The 17,605-nt window shown below is 37.6% G+C and overlaps 1 protein-coding gene across 1 annotated transcript in view; it reads right to left on the bottom strand.

Moving 5' to 3' along the window:
- The window catches only part of LOC136031539 (uncharacterized), a 29,414-nt gene extending 12,282 nt beyond the window's left edge, over positions 1 to 17,132 (bottom strand). The window contains exon 1 of the mRNA XM_065711208.1: positions 16,817 to 17,132. Within this exon, the coding sequence (XP_065567280.1) occupies positions 16,817 to 16,979 (163 nt within the window). The 5' untranslated portion in view covers positions 16,980 to 17,132. The remainder of the gene's footprint in view (positions 1 to 16,816) is intronic.
- Between the last annotated feature and the right edge of the window lie 473 nt (positions 17,133 to 17,605).

Raw genomic sequence — 17,605 nt, 5'->3', positions numbered from 1 at the left:
CACGTAGATAGATGTTTAATAGCTCATATAAAAGCTATTTCTCATATCTATATTTTCCCCATAAATTCCACCATCTGCAAGTGCCATATGACACTAAAAATTACATTTTTGTGACAATTCTCAAGGAGTGGAGCTAGCGGGCTACTAACACGTAGATAGATGTTTAATAGCTCATATAAAAGCTATTTCTCATATCTATATTTTCCCCATAAATTCCACCATCTGCAAGTGCCATATGACACTAAAAATTACATTTTTGTGACAATTCTCAAGGAGTGGAGCTAGCGGGCTACTAACACGTAGATAGATGTTTAATAGCTCATATAAAAGCTATTTCTCATATCTATATTTTCCCCATAAATTCCACCATCTGCAAGTGCCATATGACACTAAAAATTACATTTTTGTGACAATTCTCAAGGAGTGGAGCTAGCGGGCTACTAACACGTAGATAGATGTTTAATAGCTCATATAAAAGCTATTTCTCATATCTATATTTTCCCCATAAATTCCACCATCTGCAAGTGCCATATGACACTAAAAATTACATTTTTGTGACAATTCTCAAGGAGTGGAGCTAGCAGGCTACTAACAGGTAGATCGATGTTTAATAGCTCATATAAAAGCTATTTCTCATATCTATATTTTCCCCATAAATTCCACCATCTGCAAGTGCCATATGACACTAAAAATTACACTTTTGTGACAATTCTCAAGGAGTGGAGCTAGCGGGCTACTAACACGTAGATAGATGTTTAATAGCTCATATAAAAGCTATTTCTCATATCTATATTTTCCCCATAAATTCCACCATCTGCAAGGGCCAAATGGCACTAAAGATGACGCTATTGGTGTCATTGGTGTCTCAGGTGGAAAAGCTAAGACTAGTGGGCTACTAGAATTTCTAGGAGATTTTCAATGGCTCACTTGGAAGCTATTTCTCATATCTATATTTTCCCCATAAATTCCACCATCTGCAAGTGCCATATGACACTAAAAATTACATTTTTGTGACAATTCTCAAGGAGTGGAGCTAGCGGGCTACTAGCAGGTAGATCGATGTTTAATAGCTCATATAAAAGCTATTTCTCATATCTATATTTTCCCCATAAATTCCACCATCTGCAAGGGCCAAATGGCACTAAAGATGAGGCTATTGGTGTCATTGGTGTCTCAGGTTGAAAAGCTAAGACTAGTGGGCTACTAGAATTTCTAGAAGATTTTCAATGGCTCACTTGGAAGCTATTTCTCATATCTATATTTTCCCCATAAATTCCACCATCTGCAAGTGCCATATGACACTAAAAATTACATTTTTGTGACAATTCTCAAGGAGTGGAGCTAGCGGGCTACTAACACGTAGATAGATGTTTAATAGCTCATATAAAAGCTATTTCTCATATCTATATTTTCCCCATAAATTCCACCATCTGCAAGGGCCAAATGGCACTAAAGATGACGCTATTGGTGTCATTGGTGTCTCAGGTTGAAAAGCTAAGACTAGTGGGCTACTAGAATTTCTAGGAGATTTTCAATGGCTCACTTGGAAGCTATTTCTCATATCTATATTTTCCCCATAAATTCCACCATCTGCAAGTGCCATATGACACTAAAAATTACACTTTTGTGACAATTCTCAAGGAGTGGAGCTAGCGGGCTACTAACAGGTAGATCGATGTTTAATAGCTCATATAAAAGCTATTTCTCATATCTATATTTTCCCCATAAATTCCATCATCTGCAAGGGCCAAATGGCACTAAAGATGACGCTATTGGTGTCATTGGTGTCTCAGGTGGAAAAGCTAAGACTAGTGGGCTACTAGAATTTCTAGGAGATTTTCAATGGATGAAGAACTTGGGTGTTGGCGGTATAATACAGAAGTACCGTTACGCAATTATGATCCTATAAAATCCAGTAAATGGTAAATTCAATTATCAGCCGCCGTAGTTCAGTTGCAAGCGCATTACACTTTAAATAAGAATGGCAAAGGTTCAAATCCTTATCGGGCATTTTTTTTTTCCAATTATGGTTTTGATCCTTAAATATGATTATTTTTCTGCTAATTCACTATTTTTGTGAATTTTTTTTTGAATTTTGAATGTTCCATGCACTATTTTTGGAACAAAATACGCCTCGGAACCCACCCCCTTGCCACTTAGGAGTTTGAGAAGTGTAGGCATATAGATCTGGAACCACTCAAGTTGTATCTTCAAAGAAGGATTATTTATTATTATATTTGTTAATATTATTTACTTTTTATTCTGTTTGATAGACATAATAAAACAATTTGTAACGTATATAGAGAAATCATTGCACTAAACACCTATTTGCAGTTTTTTCTGTGATAATTTTCTAGTTGTCAGGTTACTTTCCATTTTTTTTTTTTTTTTTTTTTTTTTTTTTGGTTTATTGCTATTCCAAGCCTGTATGTCTAAAATATGTTGGTGTTTATCAGGGAGGAGATGTTTAGTAAAATAAGTTGGACATACCAACATTTTCCTTAGACTTTGAGAACCTCAAAAATCTCTTTAGAAAATAGTTGCTCTTTCCTGACTGTCGAGGTAGACCACCTTCAAAAATCGTGTACACCATTTTGTAGCATATCGGCATTGTTCAACAAACTATCATAAATTAAATAAAAAAAAATTCAACCGAAAGTAAGGAGCGAAATTAAAACTTAAAACTTCTACATTAAATTTAAATTAAAAATGGGCAAAGATTAATTTAAACAAGACTAAAGAGCTCATATGGCACTAGTTACGGGGTCGGAAGAGCCAAGAGCCAAGAGCTCATATGGTATAAGCTCTAGCAAAATTCCAAGAATCAATAGATAGATTTAAAACGAAAATCAGAGGCTTAATGCCGGTTGGGATTTAAAATAAGAACTCTGAGCCACGAAGTCCTTCTAAATATCAAAACTCATTAAGATCCGACCGCCCACTCGTAATTTAAAAATACCCCAATTTTTCCTCTCCCTTCAGCCCCCCCCCCAGATGGCCGAATAGGGGAAAACCACTTTATCAAGTCAATTTGTACAGCTCCCTGACACGCCTACCAATTTTCATCGTCTTAGCAGGTCCAGAAGCACCAACTCGCAAAAGCACTGAGCCCCAACCCCGAAATCCCCCAAAGAGAGCGGACCCAGTCCGGTTACTTCAATCACGTATCTACGACATTTGCTTATTCTACCCACCAAGTTTCGTCCCGATCTCTCCACTCAATGCGTTTTCCAAGATTTCCGGTTTCCCCCTCCAAATCCCCCAATGTAAACAAATCCGGTGGAGATTTAAAATAAGAGCTCTGAAACATGACTTCTTTCTAAATATCAAATTTCATTAAGATTCGGTCACCCGTTCTTAAGTTAAAAATACCTCGATTTTTCTTATTTTTCCAAATTAACAACCCCCAGCTCCCCCAAAGAGAACGGATCCGTTTCAATTATGACAATCACGTATCTATAGCCTGTGCTTATTCTTCCCATCAAGTTTCATCCCGATCTCTCCACTCTAAGCATTTTCCAAGATTTCTGTTTCCTCCTCCCAATCCCCCAATGTCACCAGACCTGGTCGGGATTTAAAATGAGAGTTCTAAAGCACAATATCCTTCTAAATATCAAATTTCATTAAGATCTGATCACCTGTTCGTAAGTTCCAAATATCTCATGTTTTCTAATTTTTCCCAATTGCCCCTCCCCCCAACTCCACCAAAGTGAGCGAATCCAGTCCGGCTATATCAGTCACGTATCCTGGACTTGTGCTTATTCTTCCCACCAAGTTTCATCCTGATCTCTCCGCTTCAAGCGTTTTCCAAGATTTCCGGTCCCCCCCCAACGACACTGGATCCGGTCGGGATTTAAAATAAGAGATTTGAGTTACGAGTTCGTTCTAAATATGAAATTTCATGATCAAATCACTCCTCAGTTAAAAATACCTCATTTTTTCTAATTTTTCAGAATTAACCCTACCCCCCCCCCCCCGACTCCCCCAAAGAGAGCGGATCCCTTCCAGTTATGTCAATCACGTATCTAGGACTTGCGCTTATTTTTCCCACCAAGTTTCATCCCGATCCCTCCACTCTAAGCGTTTTCCAAGATTTTAGGTTCCTCCCCCCCAACTCCCCCCAATGTCACCAGATCCGGCCGGGATTTAAAATAAGAGCTCTGAGACACGATATCCTTCCAAACATCAAATTTCATTAATATCCAATCACCCGTTCATAAGTTTAAAATACTCGTTTTTTCTAATTTTTCCTATTTAACCGTCCCCACACTCGCCCCCAACCCACCAAATTATCGAAACGGGTAAACGACAATTTTTAATTTAATTTGGTTTGGTTCCTGATACGCCTGCCAAATTTCATCTTCCTAGCTTACCTGGAAGTGCCTAAACTAGCAAAACCGGAATAGACAAACCGACAGAATTTGCGATCGCTATATGTCACTTGGTAGATACGAAGTGTCATAAAATCGATGTTTTTTTTTTAGGGAAATAAAGAGCAAATTTGAAACTTAAAACGAACAAAAATTATTGCTTCACAGTCTATCTAACATTTATCAATAAAACTAGTACAAATTAACCAACTAATTATATTTTCCTATCTTTATAGGATTATTGAAAACTAGCGCTTCCCTGAAAACATAAAACAATACAGGAGCTTAGGTACAGTAAAAGCAAACCGATAAAGGATACTTTATATAGTAGGACTATATAAATAAGGTAGCATGACATAATAAAACTATCCGTAATGTATACAGAGGAATCAATGTATATAATATATATAGTAAAAATATCTTTAGAAAATAGTTACTCTTTCCTGACTGTCGAAGTAAACCACCTTCAAAAATCGTGTACACCATTTGTAGCATAGATTTATTGGCATTGTTTGACAAACGATCACAATTTAAAAATATAAAAATCAACCGAAAGCAGGGAGCGAAATTTAAATTTCATAAGTAAATAGTATATAAATAAGTATAAAAAATAATTATAGTAAATAAATAAATTTAGGATTGTTGCTTCATTTTTCTTTTCGTTTAATTTGGTAGCATTTTCTGCACAATGGTTGAGTCCAATGATTGGTTCTCCTTTTGGTTATGAAAAGGATATGTCATGATTAGTTTGTAGACAAGTTCGATGCGAAATCATCTTGATAGTATTATGACTTTAGACTAGCTTTAAAATTTCATCACAACCTGAAATCCTCTATTGTATAGAGAGCAATTACCGGATTTAAAGAGTTCATATTATGGCTTATTTGATTTTCTTTCTGAACAATACTAAAATGTGTTTCTTACAATTTACGATTGTTTATTACTCACTATTGGTATCATAGTTGGTAAGACCAAAATGTTACCTGATAAATCAATCCAATATTTATGTATGCTGTTCAATGACTCTGCGGTTATTAAGCTAGAATAACCGCAAAAAGAATAGAAAGATAAGCCTACAAACCAAGATTAGAATATTGGAAGCTACAGTGATGACAGTGGTCAAATATGGCTCTGAAGCATGGACACTCCGAAAAGCAGATGAAAATTTACTAGATGTTTTCCAGAGAAATTGCCTACGGATTGTTCTGGGTACCCGGCTGACTGACCGTATTTCAAACAGTAGGTTGTACGAAAAGTGTGGTTCAATCCCGCTTTCTGGGGCTATAATGAAAGAAAGGTTGAGATGGCTAGGCCACGTTCTACGGATGAAGGATGACAGATTACCGAAGATTGTCCTTTTTGGCCAACCGTCTGGGGCTACACGGAAAGCAGGTCGTCCTTGTCTGGGTTGGGAGGATGTCATAAATAAGGATTTAAAGGAAATGGGAACTTCCTGGGAGGGTGTAAAGAGGGAGGCTTTAAATAGATTAGGTTGGAGGAGGAGCGTGCGTAGCTGTGTTGGCCTCAGGCGGCTTGGTGCTGCAGTGAGTTATTAGTAGTAGTTAGTAGTAGTAGTATTTTTATCCTTATGTTTTTAAGAGAATTCTAATTGTGTACTGAAAGCCTCTGATGCCACAGTTGATGTAAGACTATGAAAAGCTTTACGGATTAGTTTGTTGTTGTCAGGCTACGTACTCACTTTTAACTAATAATTCAACATTCTTGTGTTTTAAACTTGGTTTTTGTGTTTTCAGTAAAGCGATAGTTTTCTATAATCATACAAACTCGATCTGGCACAAGATCGAGCAACATGGTCCAAGAAGGTCTCTAAGATCATCGATGCCGGGCGAGGTGGAAACGCCTGATTCTCGCCACAAGTACAAGTAAGTAAGTAATCCTACAAACATAGGTAAATATAATTAGTTGGATTATTTGTACTAGTTTTATTGATATATGTTAGATGGACCGTGAAAGAATAATTTTTGTTAGTTTTAAATTTCAATTTTGCACTTTACTTCCCTAAAAAAACTAGGTTTTTTTAAATTTTGTTGTATGTAGTGATTAGGGGAACATTGTTAATTTTGAATTAATAATCCAGGCCTTAGCCAGGGAAATAATACAAGATTTTCGTTGATTCTTGAGTGCAGAAAATTTGACTTGAGCACTATTTTAGCATGGACTTAGTCCAATTCACTTCTAGAGAAATAGTTAGCATACAATAGTTAGCAGTTGCCATACAAATGTGATCGTCTCTTTTCGTATTTTTTTTTCGGGAATATGATTAGGAACAAAAATAGATGAGACGTAATTCAAGTACCAGAATATGTTCTAATGAAAACAAAAGAACATGCAAAGTTCCCACACACAAAAAAAAGGAAAAAATAACTAAATTGATGCCAAAAATGATTTGTTTTCTGCTTCACGGACGAAAATCTTTGCGTGAGACATATGACCAAACAACGGAACTGTCAAAGTGAATGACCTTCCAATGTGCTAAACCATAATAAAAAATATTAAGGGTGTGGATGCAGCGAGGGATTATTCCTAGGTGGAGGTGGCAGAACCCAGGCACGTGAGAGGTGTGGGAGTAATTTAAGCTATTCAGTCAAAACTTCGATTTATGCATGATTTCACAGATTTTCTTAGGTTGGGACAATAACAGAGGCGGTTTTAGGGGGGGGGGATAAAGAGGAACATAAATTTTAGGGGCACAAAATTTCAAATTAATAACCTAACGGTTATGATTATTGTGAAATTCGGAAATATTGTTTTATTAAAATAAAGTAGAGGGCACAATTAATAAATGAAAATATTTAATAAATCATTGATTAATTAATCAAATAAAAAAATAAAAATAATAATTAAATAAGGAAAGTGAAAATAATCAAAGTAAAATAATGAATAATAATTAAACAATTTAAATAATAAATATTTAAAATAAATTATTAATTAGCTAATAAATTGAAAACAATTTTGTTAATATATGGATTTTTTAAATTTGGCCTGAAAATTCCATGGCTGACAGGGGGGGGGGGTTCAGATTTTGGGTCCAAGAGATGCCCCGGTGCAAGAGAGCCCATAACCACCACTGGACAAAACGTTCTGTCCTTGGAAGTGTCCATGACCAAAGAAATAAGGAAAACAAACTGATTCTTCAGATAATTTGATAAGCATGAATTAATACAAGGAGTGAACGGATACGTTTTTCGAGCAGTTCACGGTAACGAACTGTAAGTAAGGAGCGACCCGGCTCAATAGTAACCGAAACTCTAAAAAAACGGAATTTTGATACCAATAGATATATTGGAAGAATTGGATTTTTATGCTGATTTTTAATATAGTTTTATGCTGATTTTAATATAGTTTAATATTTTTAATAAGTTTTATTAAGTTTAGTTAAACTCATCAAAGGTTCCAGCCTGAGAAACTTTGCCTAATTTACAAAAAATGTGGGAAGACCCCCTAAAAATCACAGAATCTAAATGAAAATCACGTCATCAGATTCAGCGTATCAGAGAACCATACTGTAGAGGTTTCAAGCTCCTGTCTGCAAAAATGTGGAATTTTGTACTTTTTGTCAAAAGAAAGATCACGGATGCGTGTTTAGCCTATTATTATTTTTCTCCGGGGGTGATCGTATTGACCCAGTGGGTGTAAAACATCGGGAGAAGGCTTATTCTAACGGCTTATTTTGCACGAAGAATATTTTCCAGGGAGAGAGAATTTTCTAGGGGGTGAACTTTTCAGGGTAAATTGTATAGTGAGGAGAATTTGCCAGAATTCCCATACGAAATTTCTTTACATGTCTTGCTTTCCCTTTACTGACTAAATTTTATGCGTGGATGTGTTAAGGGTAATTTTCCAGGGTAAATTTTCACCAAGATTGAATTAAACATAGGATATTTCCGTGGGAAGGGGGATTTTTCCGTAGAGGTGAAGTCGGATTTTCTGGCGTTATTTAAAAAACGATCAGAAACTAAATTTAAAAAAAATTCAACTGATAGTAAGGAGCAATATTAAAACTAAAAACGAACAGAGATTATTTCGAATGCGAGGAAGTTCCCCTCCTCAGCACCTCGCTCTTTACGCTAAAATTTGAATTGTGTCTCAATTCTTTAAGAACAACTCCTGAAACACAAGGCTCATTTAATTACAACATTAAGAAGCTCTTTAAAAGTAATGAACAACTTTAGCATAAAGAACAAAGTGTTGAGGAGGGGGCAACCCCCTCGTAAAAGTAATAATTCCTGTTCGTTTTAACTTTTAATATTGCTCCTTACTTTCAGGTGAAAAAAACCTGTTTTTTTATTTAATCATGATAATGAAGTCAGTAGGAACTAAAACTAAAAAATGTACAAAATATACATCAAACCATAGATGAATACGAGTGCAGCCCTTACGGGAAGTACAAATGATCAGAGGATATTTCCGATTGAAGGGGCGAAAAAACAAAACAAATCGGCCTCTGGACTAACCTAACGGACTTTATCTACTTATTACCATGCTGAGTCTAAATATATAATATTTATTAAGACTATTACGTACCATAAAAACATTTTGCGGACCTCAATGTCGGTTGAGAGCTTTGAATCTTTGAGAGGCCTTTGAATCATTTTGGAAGCTTTTGAGCAGAATGAAATTTGATTGGTGAGACCATCAAATTTTGCGCCCCCAGTGTCGGCAAGGTTTTCAATCAAAAAGGGTAGTATCATAGAGAGCTCCCAACGCTATCAAATTGCTCAAATGGTATTTCTTTTGAGCTGATTTTTAGCGTTTTCCCTACAGGTACGCTAGAACGTTTTAAGGGAGTGCTCTAAAATGAAGTGTAAAAAGAAAATTCTGCTCTGTTTGATCAAAAAATTAAAAATCACACTTTCGAGTGATGAAAGTTTCATTAAAACTCAATATCTCGATCTCCAGCACAAAACTGAAGAAGTTACATATTTTTTCCTAAGATTTCTGGAAAAAAAGATGTCGGCCTTTATTTTTCTGTTGCTTATTCGGATCTCTTATCCGAGATATCCGAGACTCTAGACGAGATAGTGATCCTTTAAGTTATTGAATCCCCCTAAAGCCATCTATGAACAGTTATTAGCAAAACAAAACATATCAATATTTTAGAAAAAGGAGTGCAATCTTATTGAAAAAAATAGACAATCAAATCCAATATATCCGTACATTTAAACAAAAACAATGGAAATATAGAAAGTGTTGATTCAAGCAGAAATTACGAGCTCCAGTGACCTTTAAAACAAACAAACTGATCGCGCCACACTAAAGCGTCGTTTCGGTCATTTTGTGCCACAAAACGACTGTTTGGTCCTACTATGGTAAGCTGAGATACTACTAAGGCATCTTCTCAGTAGGGGCCTCCTCCAGGCCACTCAACGTGTCCCCAGGGGGCGGAAAGGGGGAACACTACGGATATCTTAGGTACCTCCATAGGAGGCGCGGACAAAGAGGGACCAGGTCCCTGGGGGTCCATAATAGACACTGGGGCACCCTTGCCCGGGGGCTGTAAATACAGGCGCAGAAGGAAGAAGGCCCCTCAAATGTAGACTCAGCAGGGCTTACCGGCGTGTCCCGTGAGTTAAAAACCTTCTCCCAGCAATGGATTAAATTGCATGGTGACGCAGAACATCATCATGGGAGGATCTTTTATAGGATAACTGCGGCAGGGCGTAATATCAAGATCTATGGACAACAGCTTCTGCAAAGGGGTGCCTCAACCCTTTTAGGGCACCCGCAAGACTGGGTACCTTGCGGTTAACTCTATTCCCAAGAAATATCAATGGACCTTAGACCTAGAAAAATTATGAATGCGGCTACGGTGTTCCCGGCATGAGACGCTACCCTTTTGTCGCGGGTGTCGAGAAGTAAGCAAGCAAACTTTACTATGGCGTTTTCGGCAGGCGACACGACTTCGAATATGGCGACGAAGTTGAAAAATCTACAAGCCATATCCTTGGGAAACCCATCTACAGACATAAAACAAGCAAAATCAAGAAAAACAAATGCTTGTTGGAACGTCAGATCTGTTAAACAGGAAGCTAGGCAAGCTCTCCTTGTCCATGACATGGAAAAATACAGTTTTGACATATTATGTGTTTCTTAGACCAAAATCTCCGGTTCTGGCTCTACAGTAATTACAGCGCCCGGAAACAGTACAACAGTACCACTTTTTCTACTCTGGAGCAAACGATAACTCAGGACTCCATGACGTTGTTTTCATCATGAGCCAAAGATCCAAAAACGCACTTCTTGAGAGGGATCCTGTTTCTCCCAGACTGGCTATGATTAGGCTTAAAGGAAGCCCTGTAAACGTATCCATTATCTCCACATACGCTCCTACTCGCGATGCCACAGTTAATGCTAAGGAGGAATTCCATTCAGAATTGCAACAACTGTCTTCTTCAGTTGCTGCACGAGCTGCCTGATTATTGCAAGTGACTTCAACGCGAGAGTTGGTCTATTTGATACCCCCACACAAGTCCTTGGAAAGTTTGGACTGGGGCATAGATGTGAAAATGGGCGAAGACTGGTAAACTGTGCTTTAATGAATCATCTTGTTGTAACCAACGCCATATTTGGGCACAAGCCAAGTCATCTACTGACCAGGCATCCCGATGACGGTGTTACTACGGCCCAAATTGACTTTATTCTCTTCCACCAACGTTGGAGAAGTTCAGTAATAGACCCCCACTCTTATAACGGTGCAGACACAGGCTCAAAATCAGGGTCTGATCACAACCTAGCGCTTGCGAAAATCCTACATCGTCTTGCATCTCGGAGAAAGAATAAACCGGAAGTCCAACTCGACATTGGTAAGCTGCAAGATAAAGAAGTTCAGCAAACTCTAAACATGGAGTTAACAAACCGTTTTGATGCCCGAAACTTGAATGAAGAGGAAAACAGCGACCCTGAGCAAATATGGGAGACCTTCAAAACAGTGATTAGAGAGACCACGGAAAATATCCTAGGCCAAACGAAAGTGAAGCGGCAGCATTGTATTACCAGCAGAACCCTGTCAATAGTCGAAGAACTTAGGAAAAGATGAGCAGCCCTAAACATATCACGAAAGAGTTGCGCAAACAGGTTAAGCGCGCTGCTAGTCTAGGCCACCACGAAATGTGGGAAGAGACTGCTTTGCCTTTAGAAAAAGCAGCATGCGCTCAATACACCCATAAATTCTACCAGGTTCTTAAGGAATCGACTGGTAAGAAAGCTGCTGTGTCTGAATTCTGTCAGAGACAGAACAGGAAAAGTCATTAGCTGTCAAAAGGAACGTTTGATCAGAGGGAAAGATAACTTCCAAACACTGCTTAACCAATCCCCATCATCAATTCATAGTTGTTTCCCCCCTAGTGTTAAAAAAGAACCTTACAGTATCGAGCTGGCCTTCCCAACGACAGCAGAAATACTCAAAGCAATTAAGGCCTAGAAGAACAACAAAGCCTCAGGCCAAGATGCTCTCCTCCAGGAAATATACAAACAGTGCCCCGAGATCACAGTGAAGCAGCTACATGATATCCTTGAGGAACCATGAAGGACTAACACTTTCCCAAAGGACTGGAAGACATTAGTTATTCTCCCTTTTTACAAGAAAGCTGATAAAACTGAGGGCAAAAATTACCGGGGAATATATCTAATTGACACTGCAGTAAAAAAAAATTGGGATCATTTTCCTTAACCGCTTCAAGAGGGAAAGAGGGAACAGAATACGTGAAAATCAAGTCGGTTTCCGTCCTAGAAGAGACTGCACTCACAGTATTATTGCACCTCGCCTCATTATCCAGCAAATTGAAAGGTATAACCGTCCCTGATTCTGATATTTCTGGACTTCGTTTCCGCTAACGATTCGATCACTGGCCAAAAACTTTGAAAAATTCTTGAAAATCATGGAATTTCCCTGAAATTTGTTTAACTGCTTAAAGCAGACTACAAAGGTTCTGTGAGTTGAGTTCAAGTTTACGGAGAAGAGAATGAAGAATTTCCGGCAGAGTTTGGAGTAACACATGGCTGCGTCCTGTCTCCAACTCTATTGATTTACCTATTGATTGGGTGCCTGAAAATGCACTGTCTTCTCATGAAGGAGTTCGGATTAGACAGAAATTTTCACTTGGATTCCTAAAATACTATGATGATGTCGCAATCCTCTCGGACCCAGAGAAAGCTCCAACGATGCTCGATGAGGTAGTTTCTTGGGCAGATCGCATTGGCTTTAAAGTCAGTACAGGGAAGAGAAAATATATGACACTAAATCATACTGATCCTATCTCGTTGACTGTTAATCAAGTAGAGTTGGATCAGGTCGACAGCTTCCCATATCATGGCTCCTAGCTTTGTACTAATGGATCTTCTGACCCCAATATTCAACAGCGATTGCAGGAAGCACAGGCAGTCTTTGCTTCCCTTAGAAAACCGTTGTGGAACCGGTGTGAAACTAGCCTAAGAACTAAAGTTCGAGTCCACCTGGCTTAGGTTCGAACAATCTTTATGGATGCGAAACTTGGTCAGTAAAGCGACTACATGAAAATGCACTAAAGGTGTTTGAGCATACCTGTGTGCGTAGCATTCTCGGGTTAAATCTGAATGATCGCATATCAAACGTGGATATAAGAAAAATTTGTGGTATCAAGAGATGCGCTGCCATCACGATCAAGGAGCGTCAACTGAGTTGGGTCATGTCTGACAGAGGCCAACAGAATACTTGCCTCGCCAAATCCTTCTAGCTGAGCCACTTAACTCGTGAAAGAGACGCCAAGGAGGACAGCGGAAAAAGTGGTGGAACTAGGTTAAATCAGACCTTGAACCTATTGGGGGGTCAGAAAGTTTGGTCAAAGATGAACAACTCAATGGCTCCCATTTGTAAAGCAGCTGGCAGAAGACTGCACTACGTGGTTCAAACAGGTTTTGAAGATCCTTGATACCGGAAAAGGTAGAAACGCCTGGTTCCCGCCACAAATACAAGTAAGTACTAAGGTAAGATGAAATAAAAAAAAACAAGTTTTTTTAACTGAAAGTAAGGAGCGACATTAAAACTTAAAACGCACAGAAATTACTTCGTATATGAAAGAGGCTGCTTCCTCATCAACGCCCCGCTCTTTACGCTAAAGTTTGACAATTTCTCTCAATTCTTCTTTTTAAAACAGTAAAAAACTTTAGCGTAAAGAGCGGGGCGTTGATGAGGAAGCAGCCTCTTTCATATACGAAGTAATTTCTGTGCGTTTTAAGTTTTAATGTCGCTCCTTACTTTCAGTTAAAAAAACTTGTTTTTTTATTTAATTTCTAAAGGTTTTTGAATCAATGCATGTTTTGATTTTGGCTCTCCGCAGAGGAATAATCAAAACGAAATTTGCATATTTTTTTTTTGGGCTCAATGGCTTTCTCATAATTTTGATCGAATGATTTTGAGAAAAAAAGAGCGGGGGACGAAGCCTAGTTGCCCCCCCCCCGATTTTTTGGTTAATTAAAAAGGCAACTAGAACTTTTAATTTTTTACGAATCTTTTTATTCGTAAAAGATTTACGTAACTTATAAATTAGCTTACGTAAAGAACTTTTGTATTCTCATGTTTTTATTACATATTTGAGGGGATTCGCCCCATCGTCAGTACCTCGCTCTTTACACTAAAGCTTAAATTTTATCCCAATTCATTAAGAATGACCCCCTGAATCACAAAAGCCGTAGAATAAGTAGTTGAAATTACTGAAAATACTTTAGCGTAAAGAGCGAGGTATTAGAAGGAGGTGAGCCCTCATATGGGTAATAATTTCTGTTTGTTTTAAGTTTTATTGCTGTTCCTTACTTCCAGCTGAACAAGCTTTTTCACTTTTATTTTTTAATTGTTTTTTTTTAAATAATGCTAGTAAATCCTGCTCTCCCTTCATGGAAATTTTCTTCTCCCATTGCAAATTCTCGAAGGAAAGTTCCCCCAGCATATCCCCCTCTTCTCAACCCCTCCCCCAAACCAAAAAAATCCTCCTGAAAACGCCTGTATACTTCCCAATAACCATTACTATATGTAAGCACAGGTCAAAGTTTGTAACTTGTTGCCCCTCCCACGGGGAATGTGGGGGAGTAAGTCGTCCCCAAAGACATTAGTTATAAGGTTTTTCGACTACGCTGAATAAAATGGCTATCTCAGAATTTTGATCCGTTGACTTTAGGAAAATAATTAGCGTGGGAGGGGGCCTAGGTGCCCTCCAATTTTTTTGGTCACTTAAAAAGGGCACTAGAACTTTTCATTTCCATTAGAATGAGCCCTCTTGCAACATTCTAGGACAACTGGGTCGATACGATCACCCCTGGGAAAAAGAAAAAAAAACAAAAAAAAAACAAATAAACACGCATCCGTGATCTGCCTTCTGGCAAAAAATGCAAAATTCCACATTTTTGTAGATAGGAGCTCGAAACTTCTACAGTAGGGTTCTCTGATACGCTGAATCTGATGGTGTGATTTTCGTTAAGATTCTATGACTTTTAGGGGGCGTTTCCCCCTATTTTCTAAAATAACGCAAATTTTCTCAGGCTCGTAACTTTTGATGGGTAAGACTAAACTTGATGAAACTTATATATTTAAAACCAGCATTAAAATGCGATTCTTTTGATGTAGCTATTGGTATCAAAATTCCATTTTTTAGAGTTTTGGTTAATATTGAGCCGGGTCGCTCCTTACTACAGTTCGTTACCACGAACTGTTTGATAAATACGTTACCAGGGTCAAATTGTGAGACAGTAACCGTTTAACATTACCGTATCTAAGATCTCGAGTTCCAAGGGACATACTGCTAAACCGCGGATATTTCATCCTTAGAAATACACAAAGCCTAGGCCTAGCATAAGTAAATAGTTTTCATAGACAATTATTGAAAAGCTTACGACGGAGCGTGAAGGGTAAGCCCAAACAAGAACAATTCATGATTTATTAAAGTTATCCAATTCATTTTTCTAGCTTTTACACAATTTAGCTATTCACCAACAAACAAGGATGAACCTTGAAGACGACCTGATATAGGTCGTCTAGGATATAGGACTACCTTGAAGATGACCTAAATCCCAAAATAGATTTTGGGATCTCCCTGGGAGAACTTTCCCTTCACTAGTTCAGATCCATAGCTAGGGTTTTCAGCGACCTGACAAAATTTCAGGATACTTATCGGTTATATAATAGACACTATAAAATTTTGACACAAGAAACTGGTCAAGTAACTTCTTTATACTGTCGATCATTTGGATGGCAAAGGTCAGATGGGATAATAACCGGTTAATTTGCTTTGACTAGTGATAGAAAATAGTGTCTTACCATGGATGTTCCCGTCAAGATTTGGAATTTGCCAGGGATCAAAAAACGGGCAATTATATTTCTTCATAGCATATATTAAATACAGCAATGGTTAGTTTACGCATTTAATATGTGATATGCTTTACCCCCGCTCTCCCCTAATATGCAAATATATAGCCCAAATTTGTTCCTAAACTATTATATATTAATCATATTTTGTTTCATTTCATTAGCATTAATCGAACTTCACTTCACGAGTGTCTATTATATAACCGATAAGTACCAATTCCAGTTTTAGTATCCCCCCCCAAAAAAAAAAACTATCACTACAACGATACAAGTAGTCCAAAGAATTAACAAAAAAACTCGATCTGGCACACCTTCAGAGGTTCCCCCGGGGACAGCCGTCCCTCATTACCCCCAATATACACCACTACACTGGTTCACTAAATGCAAGAAAAGTACTTTTACCTAGGGGTTGTTTACCTCTTACAAATTATCAACCAAGACTGAAACTGTCAGTCAAATGATTCATAGCATCTGAAGAATATCAAAACAAGGGCCTCGGGTAGTAATTATCAACTTGACGCTGAGCTGTGATTCATTTTCAATTCTTCGGAAGTCTAAAGAAATGGTTCATGTAATCTAGATTTAATTGTATGTTCTTTCCGCCATTTCATTATTAACCTAATGGTCCTTTCACACTAACATATCTTAAGACGTTACGTTATTTACGTATCAAATTCTGTCAGTAAAGTAGACAGTACCAAGTAGACTAGAAGTCTACGTATAATTTTACGTTACTCCAGCTTACGTCACCTTATGGAAGTTAAAATAGAAGAACAGATGAGCTTCTGGATGAGCAACAAATAAATTGACAAAACTTTTCCAAGAAACCCTATCATTTTCGATAAGAGCATTAGTCTCAATATCAGTACCACTTTTTGAGAAGTTTACTGTTGATGATTATGAGTATTTTGCGAACTTTCCAGCCCTCCGAAGGTAAAAACTCGTATAGATAACATTTATTGCAAAAACCCTGCAGGCCATAGCAACACAGAATACAGTCTACAAAGCTCAGGAACCAAATACAACTCTAGATAGCGTAAATAAAAAAAACGAGAACAACAACAAAACACAAAAAAAAGAAAAAGAAACTTACGCAACTGTTTAATAGCACATGCGTTCCTCTGAGCCATCCACTCAATTAACCAGTATTTACTCCCAAACACTCGTCCAAAATATTCATTTCGCAACTCAGAGAGCTCTTCACACTCAGATACAAATGAAATAAATTCCCATTCATTCATATATACAATTTTCATTATTCCGAGAAAATTGTCTTCAAAGTTTCTCAAGTTTTGCGGCAGTTTTCCCACCCATTGCGCCACACTAGACACAGAATTGAAGAGAAAAGTAGTTAGGTTTGGTTTTAGATAGTATTAAATAAAAAACAAGTTTTTTTAACTGAAAATAAGGAACGACATTAAAACGAACAGAAAAATTCTGTATATGAAAGGGGTTGTCCCCTCCTCAAAGCCTCGCTCTTTACGCTGGAGTTTGACTCTTTCTCACAACTCTTCTTTTTAAACTTTAGCGTAATGAGCGAGGTGTTGAGGAGGGGATAACCCCTTTCATATATGGAATAATTTCTGTTCGTGTTAAGTTGTAATGTCGTTCCTTACTTTCAGTTGAAAAAACTTTTTTTTAATTTAATTTTTAACGTTTTTGAATTAATGCATGTTTTGATTTTGGCTCACCGCACATGAATAATTAGAACAAAATTTGCATATTAATTTTTTTGCTAAATGGCTTTCTCACAGTTTTTATCTGAAAATTTGGTAAGAAAACTAGGGGTGGGGGAGGAGGCCTAGTTGCCCTTCAATTTTTGGTTACTTAAAAAGACAAATAGAACTTTTTATTTTTTTACGAGCGTTTTTATTAGTAATAA

Source organism: Artemia franciscana, chromosome 9 (assembly GCF_032884065.1).
Source record: "Artemia franciscana chromosome 9, ASM3288406v1, whole genome shotgun sequence".
NCBI lineage: Eukaryota > Metazoa > Arthropoda > Branchiopoda > Anostraca > Artemiidae > Artemia > Artemia franciscana.
The sequence above is the reverse complement of the archived record's forward strand: the minus strand, read 5'-3'. Positions and strand labels throughout refer to the sequence as shown.